At 28.6% G+C, this 24,989-nt stretch overlaps 1 protein-coding gene across 1 annotated transcript; it reads right to left on the bottom strand.

Moving 5' to 3' along the window:
* Nucleotides 1–583: 583 nt before the first annotated feature.
* Nucleotides 584–20,495, bottom strand: LOC136091494 (programmed cell death protein 5-like). Its single transcript, XM_065819115.1, has 6 exons — nucleotides 20,338–20,495; nucleotides 9,678–9,718; nucleotides 7,337–7,398; nucleotides 4,380–4,471; nucleotides 1,136–1,207; nucleotides 584–803 (listed from the first exon to the last, which is right to left on the bottom strand). The coding sequence occupies exons 1-6, from the start codon at nucleotides 20,398–20,400 to the stop codon at nucleotides 762–764; spliced, it is 372 nt and encodes a 123-aa protein (XP_065675187.1). The 5' UTR covers nucleotides 20,401–20,495; the 3' UTR covers nucleotides 584–761.
* Nucleotides 20,496–24,989: the final 4,494 nt, after the last annotated feature.

The following is a 24,989-nucleotide window of genomic DNA, read 5'->3' as shown; positions in this document are numbered from 1 at the left end:
TTTGATTAATTCACAGATGACAAAACAGTAAACATAATACTATCCACAAAGCTTAGTAAAAAGAACATGTTATGTAACAGGTTATAACAGGTTACAGCACATGGTACACCTGTTAGTTAATTTAGGTTAATTTTGGCTAATTTAAAATCATTTTTAAATCATTAAAAAAAAGAAAACCCTTTGATTGATTCATAGAAAATAAAATTCTAAACAAAATGCTGCTTTGTAGAAGGTTATGAAATTGGATATAGTATGCTTTGTAGAGGATATTTACAAGTTACGAGGTTACCAGGTACGAGGTAAACTTTTCAAGGCTTTAGCTATTAATAAAAAATATGAAACTGAAAAAAAGTAATTTATAATGAAAGCTACAAAAAATTAAAAAGTCTTGTTATTTTCATTCTTGAATTTTTCTATATTATTCTTTTCTTTTTATTCATTTGTTTAACTTTTAAAGTAAAACTAAAAGAACAAAAACTAAACCACTAAGTTCATTCAATTTTTACAGATGTAAAAATCAGCTTAAAATAAAAAAAATTAAATATGAAGAGATTTTTATGAAGAGTCCCAACCAACATCCCAATTTAACCAAGTACATAAATCTGATTTATTTAACCAAGTACATAAATCTATTGTTAAATAAATCTATTGTTGATTTGTATTCATTTTAATCACTAGAACTTCAGAATTTTATTTAAAACAATTCTTAAAAACTGACGGATTAATTGATCAAAGTCTTTTCAAAAAGACACCCAAAAGTCTTAGTCGTTATCAGAATCTATCGAATATCTTCTACGATTAATCTAAAAAAAAATAACAATAAGAACACAGTACAACTATGAAAATGTGAAATAGCTATGACACAAACGACCATGAAACAAATAACCATGACACAAACAACCATGACAAAAACAACCATGACACTTAAATGACTAACTCATAAAAATCTTTCTAATATTACAAAAAATCCATACCATTTTATTGCTTTTAAAATATTACTGATAATATAAATAATAAGTAAAACTAAGATTAATCTACTGACTAACATAAATAGGTTAATATCAATTATATATAAATAACAAATAAATAGAACATTCATTTAAATATGAAATACATTCACATGAAAATGACATACCACTACTTTGCTTTCCTTTGTCATTTGCTGGTTAATTCTTTCCAATATATTCACCAATGACTGTTCATTTAACTTAAAAAATATCAAATTTTAAAGTAAATATATAAAATTTAAAAGGATCTTTAAATTTCAACTCTAAATGAATATAGATGAAATGAGATTAGTAACGGTTGATATTACTTAAGTTTCATAACTTAAATTATTTTGAAATATATATGTAAGTCTTTAAGTATATACAAATATATATTGCTACTTTATTTTTTGACTAATTTACTCCCAACAAATCTGCAAGCAACCGCAATATAAGCCGGGAGTTACAGAAAAAAAAAGTAAAGTTAAATTAGAAGAAAGCCGTTGACAGAAGACTTAAGAATCTGTAGATTGTACGATTCAGAAAAACATGAAGATGGAAGAGAACTCCAAAAGAAAAAAACTAGGCGAACAAAAGTTTTTGAAGCTTGCAGGAAAAGATACAGTAAAATGTGATTTTGCTGAATGAGGAGTCAAGCAAAAAAGAATTTTGGTTGAAGTAACTAGGACATCATAGCTTGTTTGAGCAGCAACTATGGTAGTATTTGAAGAAAAGAAAAAGAGATACAACCTTAAGACGATGGGATTGAGTCTCAAGCTTGCTAGTGCACATCCAACTACATTTACAATATGATTTTGGACCTTGTCTAGAAAAGAAAGGGCATCATTAGAAATACCAGCCCAAATGTGATAACAGAATTTCATACAAAGTGAATAAGAGGTTTATAGACATAAAGAATGGAATCAGGGGTAAAATAATGACGAGCATAATAATAAGGTAAACTTAGCAAAAATCACTTTGCAATGGATTGTATAAGGTTCCCATGAGAGGTCAGTACAAAAAGATAACCCAAGAAAACATAAAGTAAAGGACTGAGTAAGAGAGTTATTCATCAATATTGGAATATCAACAACATTTAAATAATTATTTGCAGTGTTTGGATTAAAATTCACCAGTCACTCCGAGCCTCAAGATAAAGCAGAAAATTACACTCAAGATAAGCTGCCTATTCTAAAAAATCAAAAGGTGATGATTCTTTGTCAAGAATGGAATATATAGCTCTGTTATTAACAAATAGGACCACTTCTATACAACATGTAGGATTGTCAGGAAGTTAATTAAAACAGATGGAAAACAATATAGGACCAAGAATAAAACCTTGTGGCAGCCCAGAAATTATAAAAAATGAAAAAGAGTGTTACCCCATATGATAGCCATATGAAATATGCCAAAATAAGAAGTTAATGGAGAAGTCCGGCCTAACATGCCAGACTCTATTGAGAGCTTTTTATATGTCAAGAGCTTACTGTTAAAACAGTTAAAAGCTGTAGAACAATACAATCAAAAGCCCCAAGGGATTATCAGAGATTTGTTAGACTCAAGATGAGATATTAGAAACGTGTTAATTAAAAAATCCAAGACCTTGCTAATAATGGAGAAAAGATTTAACAATAATTGAAGGGGTCAGAGTTTGGCTGGAATGTTGAGTGAACAACAAACTGTAGATATGTTTAAGTGAGAAATAACTTGAACAACAGAAGCAGGAAATTTTGGATGTCTAACAATGGATTAACATTATTCTCAGGGATGACAAGAAGAGGGTGACATTTTCAGAAAGATATTAGAAGTCTTTAGATTCAACAGATGAATTAGAGGAAAAGTTCTATGCAAAAATTGCTGCCTTATTCTTGGGAGAGGTAACAAGATCAGACCATAGATAAGAGATGAAATATTTGACTTACCTTTGTTAATGATACTGTTAAAGATTTACCAAAAGTCTCTAGAACCCAACTTCTGAAATAAGATAAGAGATTTAGTAAACTGGGAATAATGGAGCATCAGACAGCACCTTTTTACATTTTTACACTTTATTACATTTTACATCTTGCAATAACAAAAAGATGTTTGTTCTTAAAAGAGTTATTTATTTGAAATAGATGAAAAAAATAATTATGATTAGTTATAACAGATGCACAAGGTGAAAATTATGGAGTAGAACAAGGCTTGACTTAAAATCGATGAGGAATAAATGTTTTCATGGCTGCCTGAATAAAGAGGATTTTATAGAAGGCAATAAAAATAAAGTGAAGAGACAAAAGACATCAGCCTAAGAGTCATTACAAAAAGAATCACAAATCTGAGTCAGCCATAAGGTATGTAAAGGTAGTATGAAGTGTGATGATACAGTCTGAAGAACAGGTACAAGTTAAAAGTTTTAGAGTATCTATTTTAAGATAATAGCCATCAATGTTGAGATGAAACATGAAACAGCTGAATTCAAATTAGTCTCACGAGTAGAGCAAGTAGGTCTTGTGAATTTTGGTAAGATTCAACAGATAATAAGTTACTTTGAAGACCTTAAATATTTGTAAAAAACAGATTAAAATAATTAGGTGGTGAGAATGCTTTTTGTTTAGTATTTTTAGGTGCTATAGTCGTGTTTTATGATTCTTTTTTTATTATTATTATGTAAATTCACCTGCCAAAGGTCGAGAAGACCATTACAGTAGAGGAGGCTACTTAGTTGTGGTTACAAACCTCTTTCAACTCTATAACTTCAAAACACGAACCTTGACGAACAAGCTAAGTTTAATAAAGAACTTGATAAAGAAATTATTAAAGTTTAACTTAATAAATAACTTGACTCATTTATAGATAGTGCATGACACCACTAGCATCAAGCTATGCAGTTGCCTCAGTTCCACTAATCAACCAATCAACATATTAACCAAATATTGTAACCAGGGCTCCTTATGTGGCCTCAACAATGCACACAAAAAGCACTGAGAGCAACACTATCCATGAGTAACATGGCACTGTTAATATTTTGATATTTTACAGCTGTTGATAGGATCAGTCTCTCTAAGAGCTACCACAGAGTTTAGGCAGTTTGTTTTCAGAATTATTAAATTGAGTTTTAGAGTTATACACTCAATGGAAGATAACAGAAAGAGTTACTCAGCCATTAAAAGAAGACACAAGCAAAAATCCATTGGTAGAGTCAAGAAGATCCAGCGTTTATCATTCTAGACAATTTAGACATCCTAGAATTTTTTGCTTCTTGTATAACTTTTAAAATTTTTAGAATTTTTCGCTTCTTATATAATTTTAATATATTTTTTATTATATTCTGTGTTTATTTTTTCCTGTATACATATTTTTTAATTAATCGATAACTTTATAATAAAATAAAAATAAAACTAAAAAATTAACCTTTCCACTAATTTGACCAGTTCTTGCCATTTGAATAATCATATTTTCTACCATTTTAGCTTTTTCAGGTTTAACTAATGCTATACTGTTTACTAAAGATTTACATAAAACAATCATAAATATAAAAGCAAGAAATACAAAGAATTTACAATACAAAAACAAAGATTAATAACGTTCTTAAAAATAGTTGTTAAAATGAGGAACTCGACTCAGCTGAACTTTATAAACAATTTTACATAATTACTCTTTTACTATTTATATAAGGAGCACAGAAATACTTTTAGTTATTAATTTTTTTTTGTCAAATTATGTGATTAATAAAATGTGTTTTAGTTATGCGTTTTAGTCAATTTTCTCTTACCTTTTGTATTTTAGTCGAGTTTCTCTTATATAGTTTATCTTACTTGTGGGTAAGGGTATGAGAAACTTGTAAACTTTGCAGACCTTGTAACAAAATTTTTCTATATAACATAAAAATAAAGCACATATGAAATATCATAAATGTAATTTTACATAGCTTTAATATTTATACTGTTTAACAATAAATTGTGTGATTGCATATTTTTAAATACTACATTGTAATTAGATTTAATTTTCAAATTGTGTTAGAATGCATTAAAACAATATAACAATAAATTGCAAATGAAATCCAAGTTTAATATATGAAAAATATCATAGCATTTTTTTTTTTTTTAATGCATTCATATATAACTAAATGTTTTGTTTGTTTTGATATTTGTGAGCATGTCACTTTTATATTTCATGTTTATGTTTTTGTATACATTTTTTATTGGACAAATAACAAGTTAGAATTTCTAGAAATTATTCTTAACTATAAAAACTATTATCTTTCATTTTACAACAACTATAAAATAGGTGTTGTAAAATGAGAGAAAACTTGTTGTACTTGTTTAAACATGTTTTAATTAGTGTTTGTTTAAAAATGTTTTAATTAGAGTTTGAAGTGTTGAAAAAGAAAAGGCAACTTTTGGTTGCTAAATAAAGTTTTTACTAAATTAATTAAATTAATTTTTAAATCTATTAAAAATTAAGTAAAAATCTTATTTAGGTGTTTCAAAAAATGTATTGCAAAAAACGCAAAAAATGTATTGCAAAAAACACAAAAATTTAAAATCTAAAAATATACGCAATAAATAAAAAATACAATTTGAATGGAACTGCTTGTTTAAGTAACCTTGTAATCAAAAGTAATCAAAAAAATTGTAAAAAAAGCAGACAACTATCTTTATCATAAAGTGATTTTCTATTGTTAATTTTTAATTAATACTACCCTGCAAACAAATCTAATGTGCCATATGTTGCATTAAATGATATTGAGTTTTACTTTGTGAGATAGTAATAAAGTGATTGTACTACTTAAGTAACATAATTCTTGTAGTCACATGTTTCTTACATGTGATTTGCTTTTACATGATAGTGTTTTTTAAAAAAGCTGTCAGCTAATTTTAAAAATAAGCTTAAAAAAATCCTTTGCTTCTGCTTAACTAATTTTTGATTTTAAATTGATGCTCTTACAAAGACTAACAAAAATTCATTGAACTATGAAATTTATTGAAATATGAAAAACTTGTGATAATAATTGACTTTGAAACTTTGAAAAAATATTTGTTCAAAAGACTATTATTTTTAAATTATTATAATTAAGAAAATTTTAAGCACTACATTCTTTAAAATATTATTGCAACCAGACCTCACATTTGCTTGATATGGAGTTACTTTTTTAATTTTTGAATTATTTTTTTTACATTTTTAAAACAGTTGATTAAAAGCACCTTTTTAAAACAGGTTATAATAAGCATCTTTGTAACCAATGATGTGGAGTCCTATAAGGACTTTAAATTTCTGTTTTATTTCTGGTCTCTGGTGTCCAAATGCTCAAAAAATATTGGGTGACATGATTTGCAATAAGAAAAAATTCATGAAATTTAAGGCCTGAAGTGCCTTGCCAGCATTATACACAAGGACTTCAAAAATTGATTGTTTCTTTAATCTAAAAGTCTTAATTTTTTTTTCAAAAAATGGCCCATAAACTTTCTTAAATTTTTTGAGCTCCTGGATACCAAAAACCAGAAAGAAATAATCTATTTGTGACTTTCAAATCCAAAGTCCTTTTTGCAACTCTGCATTAATGTTTGTAACAATAAAATTAAAAAAAATTAAAAAACACAATTTGAAACTAAGCAATAATAAACAGAGATCCAAAAATGTAAAATGAACATAAACAGTAACTTCGAATTAAATTAAACTTTAAGGTTTTTAACTAAATTATTAGTTATAATTAGTTATAAAAGACTAGTTATTAAGTTAGTTATAATAGTTTAAACCTTTTTTCACATAAATTTAATGAAATTTTCAAATAAAAAAAAGTTAAATTAAAAACCTGGTTTTTAGCAAAAAAAGTACTTCAATCCAAATTCAAACCTTATTTCAAAATGTGATTAAAATGATTTAACAATGACAATATGCTTTCTAAATAAACGTCTTGTAAACCATATCAAATTACAACAAAATATTCAGACAGGTAACTAAAGAATTTAGCATTACACATACATAAAACAAGCATTTCATATACAAAATCCATATAGTATAATGCTTTAAAACAATGCCTGCCTTGGATGGTAATCTTCCTAGTGGTAATGTCAAAAAAATACTCAGTTCTGGTCTGCAAAGTTTAAAACGAGGAAGGGCATCTGGATGTAATAAATTACTTCAACTTTTCTAAAATGTCATATTTAGACAAGAAAATGGTATTAGAAATAGAAACCCCTCCAAACCTCACAAGTGTGGAATCATAAACAGTAAACATTTTCAAAACTTTAAATAGATCTAGTAAAAATATTGGACTATATAAAAGCTTTTTTACAAAAACCAAAATATTAGATCCCATCTTAATAAGTGATAAAAAAATTTAAAGATAAATTTAAAAAATTACTTACATCTGGCTCTAGCACCTTGGTCTAACAATTGAGTGAGCATAGCATTTTTCATTTCCAACTCTCTGTCAGAGTTATATATATATATATATATATATATATATATATATATATATATATATATATATATATATATATATATATATATATATATATATATATATATATATATATATATATATATATATATATATATATATATATATATATATATATATATATATAATTGATTTTTTGATGAGATTAAATAAAAATAACTACATGATTTTTACTACTAAAAGTTTCATGCGTTTAGCAATCATCAGGTAAAAAATACATTGTTTTTTTCGTTAAAAAATATACTCTTGCTAAATATATGCTAACAGCAAAATTAAACTTACTTCGGACTAGGGAACCCGGCAAATTGGCTGTTTTACCGGGTACCTGGTATCTGCCATTTGTTGCAGTATCTGGCACCGGGAATTTTCTTTTTTATCTTAAATTGATTTTTCTTTTAGTTTCTACCAATAAACTTCAACCAATAAACTTCTTGATATAATTCTAAGAGCGTTATGTAGTCGATAACCACAAAGTTCTATTAACTTAAAACCTCACTTAAAATATTTTTAAATATATTTTTGCAAAAAAATTTATACGAATACAAAAACTGTAACGCTAAATAAAATAATTTGAGAATAGGAATAAAATGAATGGGGGTAAAAAATATTTAATAGCTTCTTTTTATTCTGTTAGAACACAAGATAATTTTTCTTCTTTCGAATGCTGATAGCGCTTTTTATTTGTATCAAGCACAAATCATAAAAGTAGAGATATAAGGTAAACATTTTACATATTTTTTATATTTTAATTTCGAGCGTATTATTAAAAAAATTATCGTTTTATATAAAATAATCGAAAACGTATGATATCAAACGCACTTTCATTATCTTTATAGAAATTTTATTTGAAACACGAACCTTGACAAACAAGACCGCTGTGCAGAAAAACAAGTTGAGGGCTACTTAATTGTGGTTATAACCCTCTCTCAACCCTCTCTCATCTCCGAAACACGAACCTTGACGAACAAGGCCGCTGCGGGGAGAAACAAATTGAGCGGGGTACTACCAGGGACGTGGTGGGAATCGAACTCGGAACCTCTCCCTTATGAAGCGAGCGCTTTACCACTACACCACTACCGTATTTGATAATTTACTTTAAGTTTTAATTTTAATTTTAAGTATTTAACATTAAGTTTTGCTTGATTTTTGAACATTCAACTTCTGCAGTCAAAAAATTGTTTCAAGCATCAACTAAACTCCTGATGACACATTTTGTACCTAACTCTCTATTACATTCTGCTTTGCAAACTTTATAAAGAGTTTTGTAAAGTAAGTAGATGTTTACATGATAAGATAGTGCATTATCTGACTTGATTTTCTTGTTTAAAAAATATCTGAAATATTTTTTAAACAAGAAAATCATTTTTAACTTTGGCCAAAAACAGCATCAGCAAGACAGAGTACATCAACAAGGGTTTGCTCACATTTATATACAGTAGTAAAATATAATTTTTTTCTTATTTTCATGATTTTCATTGAAGAAGACATCAACATGTAAAGACAATCTTTTTTTTCCAAAATACTCTTTTTGGTCTTCACAGAATTCAGTTGGCAAAATTTTCTGAAAAAAATCTTTTAGCCAAAATCCAGTTTCCTTATCAAGTTGCTCAAAAGATAGTATTACAAATGATTATCCAAAGGGTGTTACTGATGTAGAAATCATTAATGATTGCTTAAAAGAATACAAAAATGATTGTTCAGAGGGAATTGGTTGAGTAGAAATCATTACAGTCATTAACACTGTTAATGACTGTAATATTTTTCTCATAGCTTTTTTTCATTTGCAAAACCATCGCAATGAATAATTTATTTTTAAATAAGTTTAAAATTAGCTATAATGGATTAGCACTTTTTTTTTTGCGATTTGATTTTTTTGTGTTAATTTGAACCCTGATATATATATATATATATATATATATATATATATATATATATATATATATATATATATATATATATATATATATATATATATATATATATATATATATATATATATATATATATATATATGGGTTCAAATTAACAAAAATATTAAATCAGGGTGCAAATCATGTGACATTTAAAAAGTGTGTGAAAAGTAATGTGACAACAGGGATTATTTTAAGATTTTTAAATAACTTTTTGTGTTTATTATATAATTTATTATTAAGATATAAAGTAATACATTTACATATACAATAAGTAACACTTCCTAATCCAATTTTACACTAACAATAGGTAATACATAATGCAATTGTTATTACCTTTTCATGGCTTCTTGTTGCTGTTGATCACCATTTGGTACCTTCATAAAAAAATTAAAAAATTTATTAAAAATACATTAAGAAAATAAGCATTTTTCACATTAAACTTGATTCTAAACTAAATTGAAAGATCTGAATTCTTAGCTCTTCAACTTTTTAACTCTAGATTTTCTTGGTTGATATCTAAGATCTTTATTTATATATTATACACAATTTTTTATTTTATTTTAGGTATTTATATGTCAGTCAATATGTGTACTGAAGCCCTTATAGTTTGACATTTGTGTCAAACTGTAAAACACAAATAGTAATTTTTACTACAAATTACCGTTTGTGGTAAAAAACAACTTAACAACTTTGTCTTTAAAAGTGACAAAATCAAGTAAAAACCATTAAACTTAATTGAGGAAACTGATTAAAATTTTATCCTTTTTAGAAAACCACAAAAACCGAACTTAATAGATTTGAATTTTTTTTTTTTTTTTTTGATAAAAATAAAACCATTCTGAATGTTTTTTATTATATTTTGGCACTGTTTACATACACCAACTGACAAATAAGTAGAACATGCGAGGAGTGCTGCTACATTGACTCAATTAGTCAACTGACTAATCAAAAAACAATCTTTAATTAAAACTTTTTGTAATTTAAATTATTAAAATATTAAAATATTGCCTTAAAATTTATTCAATATCCTGTTTTAGTTTATATTTATCTTTACATACTCACCTCCCCAAGGTAAACTGATCCACATAAACTAAGAAACTTTTTCAAATTTTAAAATATTTTTCATTACTTTCTTAATATAAACTTGGAAAAAAATTTGTCTTACGGAAAAAAAACCCTTTATAACAAGGTTAACAGTATAAAAGAATAAAAAGGAGGTAATCCACTGTTATTCAGGGTGGTAACCCTCTTTTAACTAAAGAAGCAAAACAACTTGGTCTAAGGATTAAACAGCACTTAATGCAATCATACAAGAAAGTCTGAGGTCAGGTCATCATTTAGACATGTCCAAGAAACATTATGAATGGATCAAATGTTTCCCAAAATCATTTAAGTTCCTAAACCATGAAAATAAAACCCTAAAAAATAAAATTTAAGACCTTTAATGAAAAATCAAATGTGGAAAATGGAAATCACTGAAAAATTTGTTTAGCGACATAATATCAGGTAAAAACAATGATACCATTGTAACTATTTACTCTGTTTTTGCACTTGAAAAAAAAAAGAGAAAAATGCCAATAACATTATAACTAGTGGATTGCCAATGCCGACGACAACTGATGAAAATGTAAGTAACAATGAGGATCTAAGTAATATAATGAAGAAGTAGAAATTGGCACTCTAATTATTTATACAATAAATTATTAATCTAACTAGCAAAATAAGACAGACAAAACGATTAAAAAAAAGAAAACCTGACAGCGTAACTACTAACATAGTTAACAGAAAAATCATTAAGAGCAAAAGCACCACTAGTTATTGCTGAACAAGTGGACCAAGAAGCTGAGAAAGAATTTCCCTGAAAAGATTGAAGAACTCAACTAATTATAGTAATCTTCGTCTAAATGAAAAACAGCAATCGAAAGAACAAATGAAGAATAAAGTTCTATCAACAAAATCTTTATCAAGAACTAGACTGATCAGTTTTGCCAACAGTACTACTAAAGCAGCACTATCGACACCAACATCTTGGACAACTACAAGCACCAATTAGTTCTGATGAAGTTACCAACTACAAGTGTACCAATTAGTTCTGCCAAAGTTACTACTATAGTAACACCATTGACAATAATGACTTGGACAACTAGTAAAACTAGTAATGGTTTAACTAACAATGGTAAGGCTCTTTCTATATTAAGCTGTTACTTTACAAACGCCACATCCCTGAATTCTGATAAACTAGCAGAACTATCTGCACTTGCTTCATCCAATAACATTCATTAATTTTTGTAAAATATAAATTAAAGAAAACTAGCAAAAAAGCACAAAATAAACTTGAACCCAACCTTGCTTATAATTTAAAAAATCTTAAGCGCCTGTTCATGTATATCATATTAAAGTTAGTATTTGCTCCTTACTAAACTGCTCTGGTCCAATAACAACTGACAAATTTGAACAAAAAGTTCAAATGCGCATTCAATTTAGCATCTATTCCAATACTACGCAAAACTTTTAGCAAAACTAACAATAAAATTGGAAATACTAGAGTTAATACTAATTGAATCAAGCAACTTATTAGACAAATGAATTCAAATAAAATGCAAGAACCTAATAATATCCATCCACTAGTCACACAGCTGTCCATTCCAATCGGCAAAACCTTTAGTTATACTATTTCAGCATTGACTTTACTAAAGGGTAGTTCCTACTTCATGGAAAATAGTAAACATTACCCAGCCTGTGAAATCTAGATTGGCATTAGGCAAAGCTAATGCAAAAGCCAATCTATCTTATTTTACTACAACATACAACTGTCGAACTGAATCTGTAAAATCTGCAAAAATATATGTAAAAAATATATAATATTTGTTAAATGTGAATTCAAAATTTATTGTAACTATTTACTTTTCAAGTAAGATGAGTTTTATTAAAAAAAAAAAAAATCTTAATGCATTTTTTCATTTTTTCTCAACTTTATTCAGAAAAAGCATGACAAGATCATTTAAAAGTTAATAAAACTTACTTTTTAGGTGTTTGTTGTTCTCATGCTTTTTTTGTCTAAATTTTAGTACAATTTTTGTTAAGTGTTTGTTAGGTTTTAAAATTTGACACTAATTTTTTATATTAGGTAAAACCATTCATTTACATGTTTACGGCTATTTGAGTAGGGTCAACCAGGGTAAAATGGGTAGTTTGGGTAAAATGGGTAGAGCAGTTTATTAATTTTATTACAAATGCACTATTAAAGTATTGAATTAAGTTTTAGTGTTTTATGATAGTGAAATCATTTTAATGAAAAAAATTGTAATCGGGAAATTTTGTTACTGCAATGCTTCTTTACAGGATGTGCTGCCATTTTGGTTTTGGTTTCCATGTGCTTTTACCAACAGGTAAAACATTGTCGTAAAAAATGATGTATTTAATATTCACAGTCACAAGTTACAGATTTATAAGCAGGAGAAATTCTTTTTTTTAGGTAATAGTAACAGGAATATGAAAAACTAAACCATTTTAAATATTAGTTAAAAAACCAGAATGGGGGAAAATGGATATAAAAAATACTAAGAAAAGCTAATGCCAACAGGTCAATTCAGTTCATTTGGGACTATTATGTAAGCTTTAGCTTTTTAGTGCCCCAATTTTATAAAATAGACTTATATATTTGTGGGTTTTATTTCAATTGTTAACAATGAAAGTTGACCACACATTAACAGTCACAGTGATATCTAGCAGCATTTATTATTATGTATTATGAATCAAATGCAGATCTGAATGGACATTAATTCATTTGTTCTGTATTTTTGCAGGTCTACAACAGTGTTTAACTGTTGCTGATTTGATTAAAAATGAAGAGTAATTATATCCTCAAACTTATATATCCTAATTAATATCCTCATTTGATATAAATGGTTAAGTGTTTCATTCAAGAAACAGGAAGACCTAATTCTTTCAAAGACAACTGCCCTAGTGAAAACTGGATTATTGGGTTTGAAAAGAGATGGAAAGAGAAACTTTCAAAAGGAAAGCCTGAACTCTTAATCAAAGCAAGGGCAGAATGGCTGACAGAAAGTGTTGTCAATGCCTTTTTTCAAATGTATGAAAATGATTTTTAACCTTGATAAAGCTGGCTTAGGGACAAACCCTTTGCTTGTAAAGTGTTTGTGTGTGTTTCATCATGTACTGCTTATCTAAAATGTGGAGGAAAAGCAAGTTATAGTGTTTTTTAATGTGTGTCTGCTTCAGGATGGTATCTGCCCCCAATTTACTGTATACAAAAGGCTACATCTGTATTATTCATGGACGTAAGGTACTTGTTATGTAACAACAAACTCCAGGTACTTATTATACAACAACAAAGTCTGGATGGATGGAAAACACAGTTTTTGATTGATGATTTAAACATTTCATTAAAAGCATTGAACATATCAAAAATATGTGCTGTTCATTTATGATGGCCATGGAGGTCACCTAACTTATGGTACAATAAAGCCCGCAAAGGCAAATACTATCATAATACTATGTATGCCACCTAACACAAGTCATGTTCTTTAGTCTCTGGACGTTGGGGTCTTTAAACCACAAGCTTGCGTGGAAGGATATTCTGAAGAGATGGTATAGAAAGAATCATCTATAGAAAGTAAGCAAAGAGTTTTTTCCTTGCCTTGTAAATCAACTCTATGACCAATTAACAGAGAAAAATGCAGTAAGTGCATTCAGAGGTAGCAGGCTCTATCCATTAAACAAAGAAGCAGTTCAACATTCAACATAGGATTGTTTCAGCTGTCAAGTCAGTGGAAAGCAATCAACAGCTAGTGGTTTCAGCTTCAAATGTTATAGACTCAAAAGCACACAGTCCTATGCTTCAAGTTTAACCAAGCGTTTCACTTTTAGAGACTCTGGACACATATGGACAGTAACATATCTATTGCAATTTCCTCTGTGTGCATTTTTTTTAGAGACTCTAGACACTAACAGTAACACATCTCATCTCCTTCTAAAGTGCAATTTTGAAAACTATTTCTCCAAGTTGTGCACAAAATAACATGGATTTAATTAGCAATTCTGGAAGAAAAAGGAAAAAAATGCAGGCAAAGGTTGGAAAAGTCTTAACAACAGAGGATTTTGCAACCAGGATGTTTAATGAGGACAAAGGCAGATTCGCAAAAAAATACAAAATAGCAGGTTTAAAGAATGCAGGTCAAACCAACAAACATAAGAGATAATGACAGAAGAGATTGAGAAAGTCCCTGAAGAAAATGACAACTTCAATGTAATTGCTGGGGATTGAATGCTGGCAGAGTATGTTGGTGAAAAGATTAACCATGAGTTCTACATACTTGTGATTGAAACCCTAGATGAAAGTTCTACAGACTTGTGATTGAAACCCTAGAAGAGTTCTACAGACATGTGATTGAAATCCTAGATAAAACTTGTACACTGTGAAGTTTCTGACAAAGTCACCAGTAGGGCCATCCTATGTTTTTCCTGAGAAGGATAACATTGACAACATAGTGAATAACAACATCTTGAAGAAATTGCCACAGCCTTCCTGCTATAGTTGTGAACAATACAAATTCCCTTAGCTAGATTGATTTATGAGATTTGTTTAATCAAGGAAGCTTAAGACTAAATGATTTTTGTGGATTATCCTCACTCAAATATATATATGAGCAGTATAAATGTACACTTTTCACACACAGTTTGATCACAAAAAGTGTAATTTTGTATAAGTTTGAATAAACTTTTAAAAAAGTTCAGTTGTTTTGAATTATTTTTATTTGAAACGTTTAAGTTTTACCATCAGAACCCCTTACCCATTTTACCCCATAGTATATCCACTTTACCCCACACCCTGGGGTAAAATAGTTATGTCATGGGGTAAAATGGGCATAAACCCTATCTATAAAATTGCGAAATAAAATATTTTCTGTAAATTGATTTTAATTCTTAATTAATTAAATGTAAAATTTTTGGAATAAAAATTCAGTTTAAATTAATCATAGTTCAACTAGTGCAACTGTATACAAAAACCATCTTAACTTTATTCCCATTTTACCCGAGTTGACTGTATTATTTAAGATTAGAAAGTTTATTACGAAAGTTTAGTCCTAGTATAATTACACTATGGTATATACATGTGGAGAAAAACAAATTATTTAAAAAACATACTAAGAAACATATTAAACCCATTTTTAAATTGAATATAAGAACACTTTAAACAAGTCCTAATACTTTTTTGGTTAGAATTCTAGCTCAAAACAAAGAGGTTAGAGGGGCCATGCGAGCTTTGGTCAGATAAACTATGTTGGTAAGGAAGTAGGTTTGAACTTCCTAGTTAAATGCTCCATTGCTGTGCTCAATGATTAAACTGCTAGGTCATCATAAAGCACCTTAAAAACCTATCAAAATAAAATATATATATATATATATATATAAAAAAATAAGAATGTTGGAAAAAAATTTTCTCTAATAAAAAGTGGCCCCACAATACTTATTCTTAAAAATTAATTTTATTTGTTGTTTTCAACAGGTTTATAGCTGAAATTTGGGTTTTGGTTTTAAAAATTTGCCAAAAATTTTAACCAATTTAAGGCCTCAGTTTTACAAGTTTTATATCGTGTCTACATTATTATTGATGGTTCATTAACTAACATAAAAAACAAATTTAATTTTTTTTTCGGTTTTTTGTAGGGTATCACAAATAACAACATCAAAAAATATTTTTGATATTGTTATTTTTCTCTAAATGTTCTAAATACAAACATAATGATATGGAGCAAAAATTAACTCTTTTATAAATGTCTATGATAAGTTATTCTGAAATAAAAATGGTGCCAAAAGTGGAAAACCTTAAAATGGTATGTATTTAAACCCTTAAGACTAAATGTGGGCAGACTTTATATTATTTTTTGTTTAGCATCATTGGAAAGTTGCAAAAGGAATCTAGGAGGACAAGAAAAATTCTGCTTAATATTTAACATTATATTTAATTTTTTAACGCGAATATAAAGTACACTAATTAAAAAACATAATTTCAATCACATGTTTAAAATATCTTTGAATTTGGAACTAATGTCTGAAACAACAATGATGATAAACTGTAGTTTAACCTGTTACATAATTGATTGGATCTGGGATGATTGCAATAACATACTGCTCTGGTATCCAACAAGTATTCATGCTGCTAGGGCAGTAAAATGACTGAGCTATACCATGAGGACGCATAAAACCAATGAAAACATCTTCCTGCTCTCCTGAAATTTCCTAAAGGTTACCAATCCACCAATGCCATATATACATGTAGTATAGTTGACTTATTATTTTAACTTTAATAAATGTTTACAATAAATAGTGCATTGTCATTTAAAATTACAACTCTGACGCTAATTTGATTTTTATTTACTGGTACAATATTGTAATTGTTATGGGTACCTGCAACTATGTATTCAGAACTAAATCACTTCTCCTGATTGCCTTTTACACTGTCCATTTCATCACTGGAAACATAAATAAAAGTAATACCTGCCACACTTTCCTTACAAAAATCATATAAATTTCAGGAAGATAAAATTTGATTATTGATGGGCCATTAAAGACTGCAATGTGTTGCTAAACACTTCACAGTTCCTCCAACTCCATCACAGGAAGATTTTTCAAGACTAGTTGCAAAGAAGTTCCACGTAGAAACACATGAGCAGGAATTGCATTATGATGCATGTAATCACTTATAACATAATAACATTTATTTTGAATTACATCATTCAGTTTGTAATTAACAACAAAAGAGTGCACTATTGCTTGGCTGTTTTCCAGTAAAATCCTTGAATTGCAACTTGCACAAAAAAAAAAAGAATAATTTTCATAAAAATCCATCAAAACCATCAACTCATATGAATAAAGTTCTTTTTTTTTCAAGTTTCATGAGCTGATTCATGAGCTCATTCCTTAAAATCTACAGTTTTATTTGATTCATAGTCTTTTATTTGATTCATGGACATTTATCAAAACAGTGAATCATACATTCGCTTGATTCAATATTAAAAAATATGTTATTAATCAAGCATTTATATTCCAACATAACTGGGCTACTTGCAAGCATCAACTTAATGTTTTGGTGAATAGTGTACAAATACAATAAGTATCTGAAGAACTAACAGTTAAGCACCATTTTGGACATAACTGATAGAATCTAGAAAACCCAACCAATTCCATTTTTTTTCTTATACGCTGCAAAAATTTACTAATAGTAATTTATAAACTTTTGCATATGCACTTTTTCTGTAAATGAATGTATTTAACAACAAATTGGATTAATTTCTTTAAGTAAATTATAAGTTCAAATGATAATCAAACTCTGTTTCTCATTTTAAAGTTTTCAGCAAAAGTTAATTAAACCCTTTTTTCATAAAAAAATTATTAAATGACATCTGTTGAACAAAGTTCAAATGCTTATTGTATTTAAAATTTTGATGGGCTTCCATCAAAATTTTAAATACGATAAGCATTTGAACTTTGTTCAACAGACATGTTTGAATGTAAACAAATAATTCTTGTTCTCGTTTCTATATTTGTGAATTAATAAAAATATAAATAAAACTTTTGAATTTAGTTTAGAAAGACTATTCCATAGAATATAAATATAATTACTAAAATTAACTCTATACGGAAATAGTTATTTTACTGACCACAATATCGTTTGCAAAATATCAATTTGCAGACCTAACTTTCCACATATAACTTAAGTTTTTGCTTTAGCAAAAAAAAAACTGTGATAAAAAAGTTTTCACACACCTATCTTGCATATTTTAAAAATGCAATGACTTTTTATTCAGCAAAATAAGCATGATATAAACTTAATTATATCATTTAAAAAATATTGTACAAAAAGATTTTTTAAAGTAAGGAGTAATAAATAAAATACAGCATTTTGGAATAAAAGATTTTCATCCACTTTACAAAAATCAAATAAAATTGTTATGCAAACTCAATTTGTTAGTGTTTTAATAAATTGTGTTTCCATCATTAGCTTTTATTACCTCATGTAGTTTGTTTTTGATAGTACAAACTAATTTTTTGGTCATTTCTAGAGTGACTGAGCCCCACTCTTTCATAATTAATAATTCAAGTTGTGGCCAATTTCTCACATGGTGGGTACTAATTCATCTACCCAATTCATCCCACAGATTTTCGATAGGATTCAAATCTGGACATAGTGGGTTGTATGAATTTGCTTAGCTATTTAAATATTAGCCATTCTTTGACACATTTAACTGTATGTTTTGGATTGTTATCTTGCTAAAAATTAATGACCTAGTAAGTCACAATTTGTGGGCACTTTCTTCTAGATTATTTTTTAGAATGTATAAATACACATTTTGATCCATTATTTCCATGAAAACCAAGTTTCCTCCACCTCAATCACTCATACACCCCCACACTAAAACATTTCTTCCACCATGCTTCACCGAAGCATGTTGACTTGAACTTAACTTAAACTCAAGTTTTTTTTTTAATTTTATTTGGTTTTCTCTAAACTTTAACTCATCCATCTGATAAAAACACAATAAACTTTGACTCATCACCAAAAAGGACCGATTCCCAGAATGTTGTGGTTCATTAGTATAAACCTTTGCAAAATGTAATTGTTAAGTGTAATTGTTTGGGTTTGTTGACTTTGATGATGTAGGGCTTTTTCAATGGTACTCTATCATGGTATCCAGCTCTTCTTAAGGTTATTCTAACAGTTATAGGATGCAATTCACATTAATCATTTTACAGCATTCCAGCAAGTTTTGGAGCACTTATTTCAAGATTCTGGATAACTGTTCTCAAAATAGCTTGTCGATGTAATACTTGAATTTTATTTGGACATCCTGTACATGGCTAATCAGCAATTTTTCGGTGATTTCTTGATAATGAACTGCACAGTTGCACACGATTTCTTTATAATTTCTCATATATTTAGCTGTTATTTTCCCTCCTTTCATAGTCTAACAATAAGCATAGTTCATAATCTAACAATAAGTCTAATAAATAATTCCCTTTGCAACTCTCATTTTTAACAACTATTCTAATGAAAATAAAAAAATTGCGTAAAGAAAAATTGATACAAAAATGTTACCAAATCTACTTTATATTTTAAAAATGTTACTTCAATACTGATTTAAAAACAAATTAAGGTTGGAGTGCAGGGTGGATGAAAACTCTTTTGACCTAAAAACAGGCATTGTTTATTTTTAAATGCTGTATGTAATTTTCTATTCATAATTTTATAAAATCTTTTTTTAGGATACTTCTTGAACGGTTAACTGATATAATAGTTGAAATTATACTTATATTGTTGCTGAATAAGTTATCACGTCTGAAAAATGTACAGGATAGGTGGATGAAAACTTTTTTGACACTGTAATTTTTCAAAATTACATTAAGACCATTTAAAAAAATAGTCATATAGTTATTTATTTTCACAACAATGCTAATACAACCTTATTTGTTATATAATCATGCCAACTTGTATTTTCAAGGAGAAATGTGACTTGTAATTTGAATTTATATAGCTCCTTCATAAATAGTAATCTGGAGTCAATCTACACAAATTTAAAGTTGAAGCAAAGAGATGCAATTCACAAACTATTTTCACTTTAAATGCATATTATGCATCTAAAGTGAAAAATAATTTATGAATTGCATCTCTTTGCTTTAAAATCGAATTTAAGTAGGTTGACTTTTTCTTGATTCTTATAGGCAGCATATAAGAACAACAGTATATATGAAGAAAGAAAAAAAATTAATATACTATTTGTAATTGGATTTTTTAAATCTAAAAAAAAAATCAACTTTAATAATCTACAGCTATTAGCAAAATAGTTATTTTTTACTAATAAAAATAAAAACTTAAATATTAAGTAAATAAATATAGGAAATGGTAGAGTTTGTGTCAAATAAGACTATTTTTATTATTTTCTGTTAAGTAAGACTAAATAATTAGACACACCTGAGATTGCATTTGAGCAAGTCTTTGAGAACGAATAGCTTCTAACTCTGGATCATCGGCCATTGTATATTTATTAGTAGTTTCGTTAATAAAGATCTTCTTTTATTATTATTTTTTTAAAGGCAAAAATAATTTAATAATAAGTATTTATTAATAAATTATTTTTATTAATATATCAAATTCATTTTTTTGGTACAAATAATCATTTATTTCTCCGTGTGGTATGGATATCATATCCCTAAGAATATTGTATCGAGTGTTATTAAAAGTAATCATTTTTAACAATATAAAACAGCATAATATTGTATTACATTTTACTAGTAATATCATTAAAGACTACATTCTTTGGGATATTGCATATGATATGACATTTATTTGCATCCAAAAAAGAATTTAGTTGTTTTTTTTTATTACTTTTTACCTCCTAGAGGCCGCGGGCACCACTACAGGAGGTTAATTTTTTTTTAAATAAACTCTTTCTCCCCTTAAATCCAAAACACGAGTCCGGTGCGGTAAGAAACAATAAGAGCGCAGTACTACCAAGGCACACTTGCCCGAAAATGATAATAATTACTCCGAAAGCACCGGAAAAACCCTTTGGTGGGAACAATAAACAAACCTTCCTAATATGAAAATTCCAAAAATTGAAATCTTTTATTACCGTCCGAGAAACAAAAATTCACTTTGAAGTTTTCGGCATAGTCAAAAAAGTTGCAAAATGCTGGAAATGTAACATTTTTTATCTTTGTAATAAAAAACATAAAAATAAGTCAGAAATTGTATGTTGACTGCTTTGAGAATCATAATAAAACAATTTTTGCTTTTCTGAACATTTTATTCTCAATAAATACAAGGTTATTTTTTCTTATGTAATCAAAAATTTCTTCACAGCACTTTCCACATATTAAATTCAAAAAACAAAGAGTGCATTCCTTTAATTTTAATCAGAATTTTAAATTCAAAATGATGATTTTCTTTAAAAATTTCAACAGGTTTTCAAGAGGAGCCAATGCTTTCACAAGTTCTTGCTGTTGAAACCAACAAGACAATTTTGTAGGTTTCGCAAATATTCTGGATGGTCTATTGGCCTCTTGTATCTTTCTCTATGTGTCCTAAAGTTGTGATGCAATACCTCTGTGGCCTGCTCACTGTACTTGCCAAGAGATTCCTTCCTGCGATCATTTACTTCCTTGACATGAAAGAAAACGGCGTGGACTTTAGGGGTCACATTTGCTTTTGGCAAATAAAGTAAGGAATTTTTGAACTGTGTGATTTTTTCAGCATAGTTACTCTGCAACTGATTTCCAAAACAAGAGGACACAACTGCATCAAACTTTCTGAGTGTATTAATCCATAGAATAACGGAATGCTAAGTCTTCTTCAGCAAGTCTTTGAAGAAGATCAACATGTTTCAAAAGTTTTCGGCGCTCAATGCCAGCAAATTGGCCTCCATGAAATGGCTGAAGCTTGATGTGAAGTGCTTTTGACCATTCATCAGCTTTATCCCAGGTTTCTTTCAGTGTTTTAAACAAATGGTTCACCACACCAAATAAAAGATAAAGTTCCACGATCTTGTCAAGAACAAAAGTAGAGTCATGCACATCTAAGAGTGGATCATGAACAACATTTTGAAACTGCTTGGCCTTCTTGTGGTCCAGACCTGAATCTTGAAATGAAGCTAAGCACTTTCTTATTGAGCATAAAGTGCGGAGTTTTCCACATTGTGACAAGTTACGGTGATCCGCATCACACCAAGTACATGGATGAGAGCTGGCATTGGATTAAAGCCCGCAAACAAGGTTTGCTAACTTCATGTCACAGGACAAAGAAAAATCAACTCCACTTTGACAAATGAAAAACAAGTTGCTTTTGAGGTTATCATTATTTTCAGGAACATCCTCAGCAACTGCAACGAGAAGTTGGCGCTTACCTCCACTGTCTCTGAGTGTTTGAATAACACAGCCTTTTTGCCTGGTGGTGAAATGAATGAAAGTCTTGATTCTTCTTCTTGAATGCCAGGACTGACTTTAAGGAAACCACCTCCAACATTGATGCCCAACTTCACCAAGCAGTCACCTTGAACATGACATTGCAACAAGACATCATTCAGTAGCTCGGACAGATTTTTGCAGTGAAACACAAGTTGTTTTCTGGACTGCTGCTTGTCATTTGAAATGGATATGTATGTGTGTGAGAAGTGGTCTGCCAATTGCTTTCCAATGTCAAGAAACTTTTCTTTAAATCTTGGCTTGACAACTTTTGTAATTGTGACTTGGTTTAATGTAGATGCAAGTTTTTTGATGTTGTTGCTTGACAGTCCAGTGTTGTTTTGTATGCAGACAAGATCTTGAGCTCGTAGAAGTGGCACATCACCAAACAGTCTCTTGGGGTTTGAAGGACCTTTAGGAAAGAAATTTGAAAAACAACAACTTGAGACACTTAAAAAGCAGTGGCCTTATTAAAATGCAAAACATTTTATGTAGTACTTTTACTGTTGAAGTATTAAGCAAGATTCCCTTTACCTGGTGTAATTGGCATGGGACGGCCTCCAGCACTTTGCGCAATTCTGACAATTCCATGAGGTGAGGACTGTTTTGCTGAGATAACAGTCGATGCAATCTGTTTGCTGGCTTTTGGATTCTTTGAAGCAAGTTCTTTAAGATTTTCTCTGAAGGTGTATTGATTGCACTGATGTGACACTCCTCTTGTAACAAGTGTGAGACAGTCTGAACATTTTCTTTGATTTTGTGAAGCTCCTGAAGATTCTGATTTGTCCAAAGGGTGCTTTTTAAATGACCAATTCGACAAATAATGCAATCACAAGGCTGACCAGGTGTCTCTGGTCTAACCAGGACTTCTGTGAAATCATAAAGTTTTGGGAGAGCCTCATTTTCACCTTTGCACTTTTTTTCCTAAAAGAACCCTGCAGGTATTGCATATTCCTCTTGGAACTTGTGAGTTAGAAAAGTCAAGTGTGAATGAAACTGATTTCTTGATATGTTCAATCAAAAAACTTGTCAATTCTTGAGTACATTTGTTCAAGCATAAGAAACAATCTGTTTTCCTACAGCCATCATGTTTTTTAACAGAATTTGGCATTTTTGCTTTGAAGTTAAAAAAAAGTTGTCATGCAGAATTTAACACTTGACAAAAACTGCTTTTTTCCTGAAATAATAAAAACTTGTTTAGAATTAAATATTACTCACTAGGGCTTTGTAATAATAACAAAATGTTTTTAATACAATTTCTGGCTTATTTTTTAATTTTTATTCCAAAGATACACATACCATTTTGCAAACTTTTTTGACTTGGCCGAAAACTTCAAATTGAATTTTTTTTCTCGGACGGTCATAAAAGATTTCAATTTTTGGATTTTTCTTATCAGGAAGGGTTTTTCTAAAGGGTTTTTCGGTGCTTTTTGGAGTAATTATTTTCATTTTCGGACAAGTGTGAAGGGCATGGTAGTGCAAAGGGAAAATAACTCTTGTTCATTTAATTTGTATTTATTTATTAAATATGAATATTATTTATCAACATTAACATTAGGGTTATTCATTTTGAGAGTATATTTGAAACTGAAGTATATACGCAATTAAAGTTGGAGCAAATGTGCTAAGATTTCTCAAAAAAATTTTTATGTCAATCAGATGACTTTTAAATCGACCTCAAGACCAAAGTTTTCAAGAAATTGTCCTTCAAAGATGGAAAATTGAATGTAATTAGGGTGTTTTAGGGCAATTTATGTATATAATTTTTCAAGTCATTTGTTTACTATATTATAAAAGGGGGAAGAAAATATGTAAAAAACATGATGTCACACCCTTTTAAAATATTACTATATTTTAAAAGGGTGTGACATCATGTTTTTTACATATTTTCGGTAGGAGGAGGAGGACCAAAATTCTATACTTTTTGTTTAACCAATTACTCTTAATTGAATTTTTTAGAAAAGTTCAATATACAATTCAGTTTTTGCTATTTTTTTGTGGTTGACAATCTACTTCAATTTTTAACTTTTTAAAAATATTAAAAACTTGAAAACTAGAAATCTTTGCAGTGTATAAAGTTACGCAACTTTATGTTAAAATTTATGCAATTTAAATTTTGATTGGATAACTTTGAATAAAAATGAATGGAAGTTGCGTTAAAACAAAAATAAGTCTTATCTAGAGTAAAAATTTGTTTTGATTTACTTTGCTAGAAAATACTTTGCTATTAATCTTGTTAACTGAATTTAGATACCGATTAAAATGAAAAATATTTCAACAAGAATTAACAAACTAATAAATTAATAAATCATAAAAAAGTAAGCAAATAAATCATAATTAATAAACTTCTTGAGAAACCTCCCAGTTATAGACGATTTTTATCATACAAAATCGCCTTTACTCTGGACTGTTTTTGTACTTGTCTTCAATTAAGTCAACAATAAATTATATTTCGAATATTTTCATTATATAAGATTGACTGTTCAGTAGTCATAGAGACAGTTTGTATATATGCATCAAAGAAACTTGGATAATTGTATCATTCTTGTATATAGTTTAGCAATATTTAGTTATCTTTCTTGAACAGAAAATAAAAAAGTATTATGGGTTTGGAAAAAAGGTACAGTAATGGAATAACTGATGCATTATCTTTTTAACCACGTT

The sequence above is a fragment of the Hydra vulgaris genome, chromosome 15 (genome assembly GCF_038396675.1).
Source record: "Hydra vulgaris chromosome 15, alternate assembly HydraT2T_AEP".
In the NCBI taxonomy this organism is placed as follows: domain Eukaryota; kingdom Metazoa; phylum Cnidaria; class Hydrozoa; order Anthoathecata; family Hydridae; genus Hydra; species Hydra vulgaris.
The sequence above is the reverse complement of the archived record's forward strand: the minus strand, read 5'-3'. Positions and strand labels throughout refer to the sequence as shown.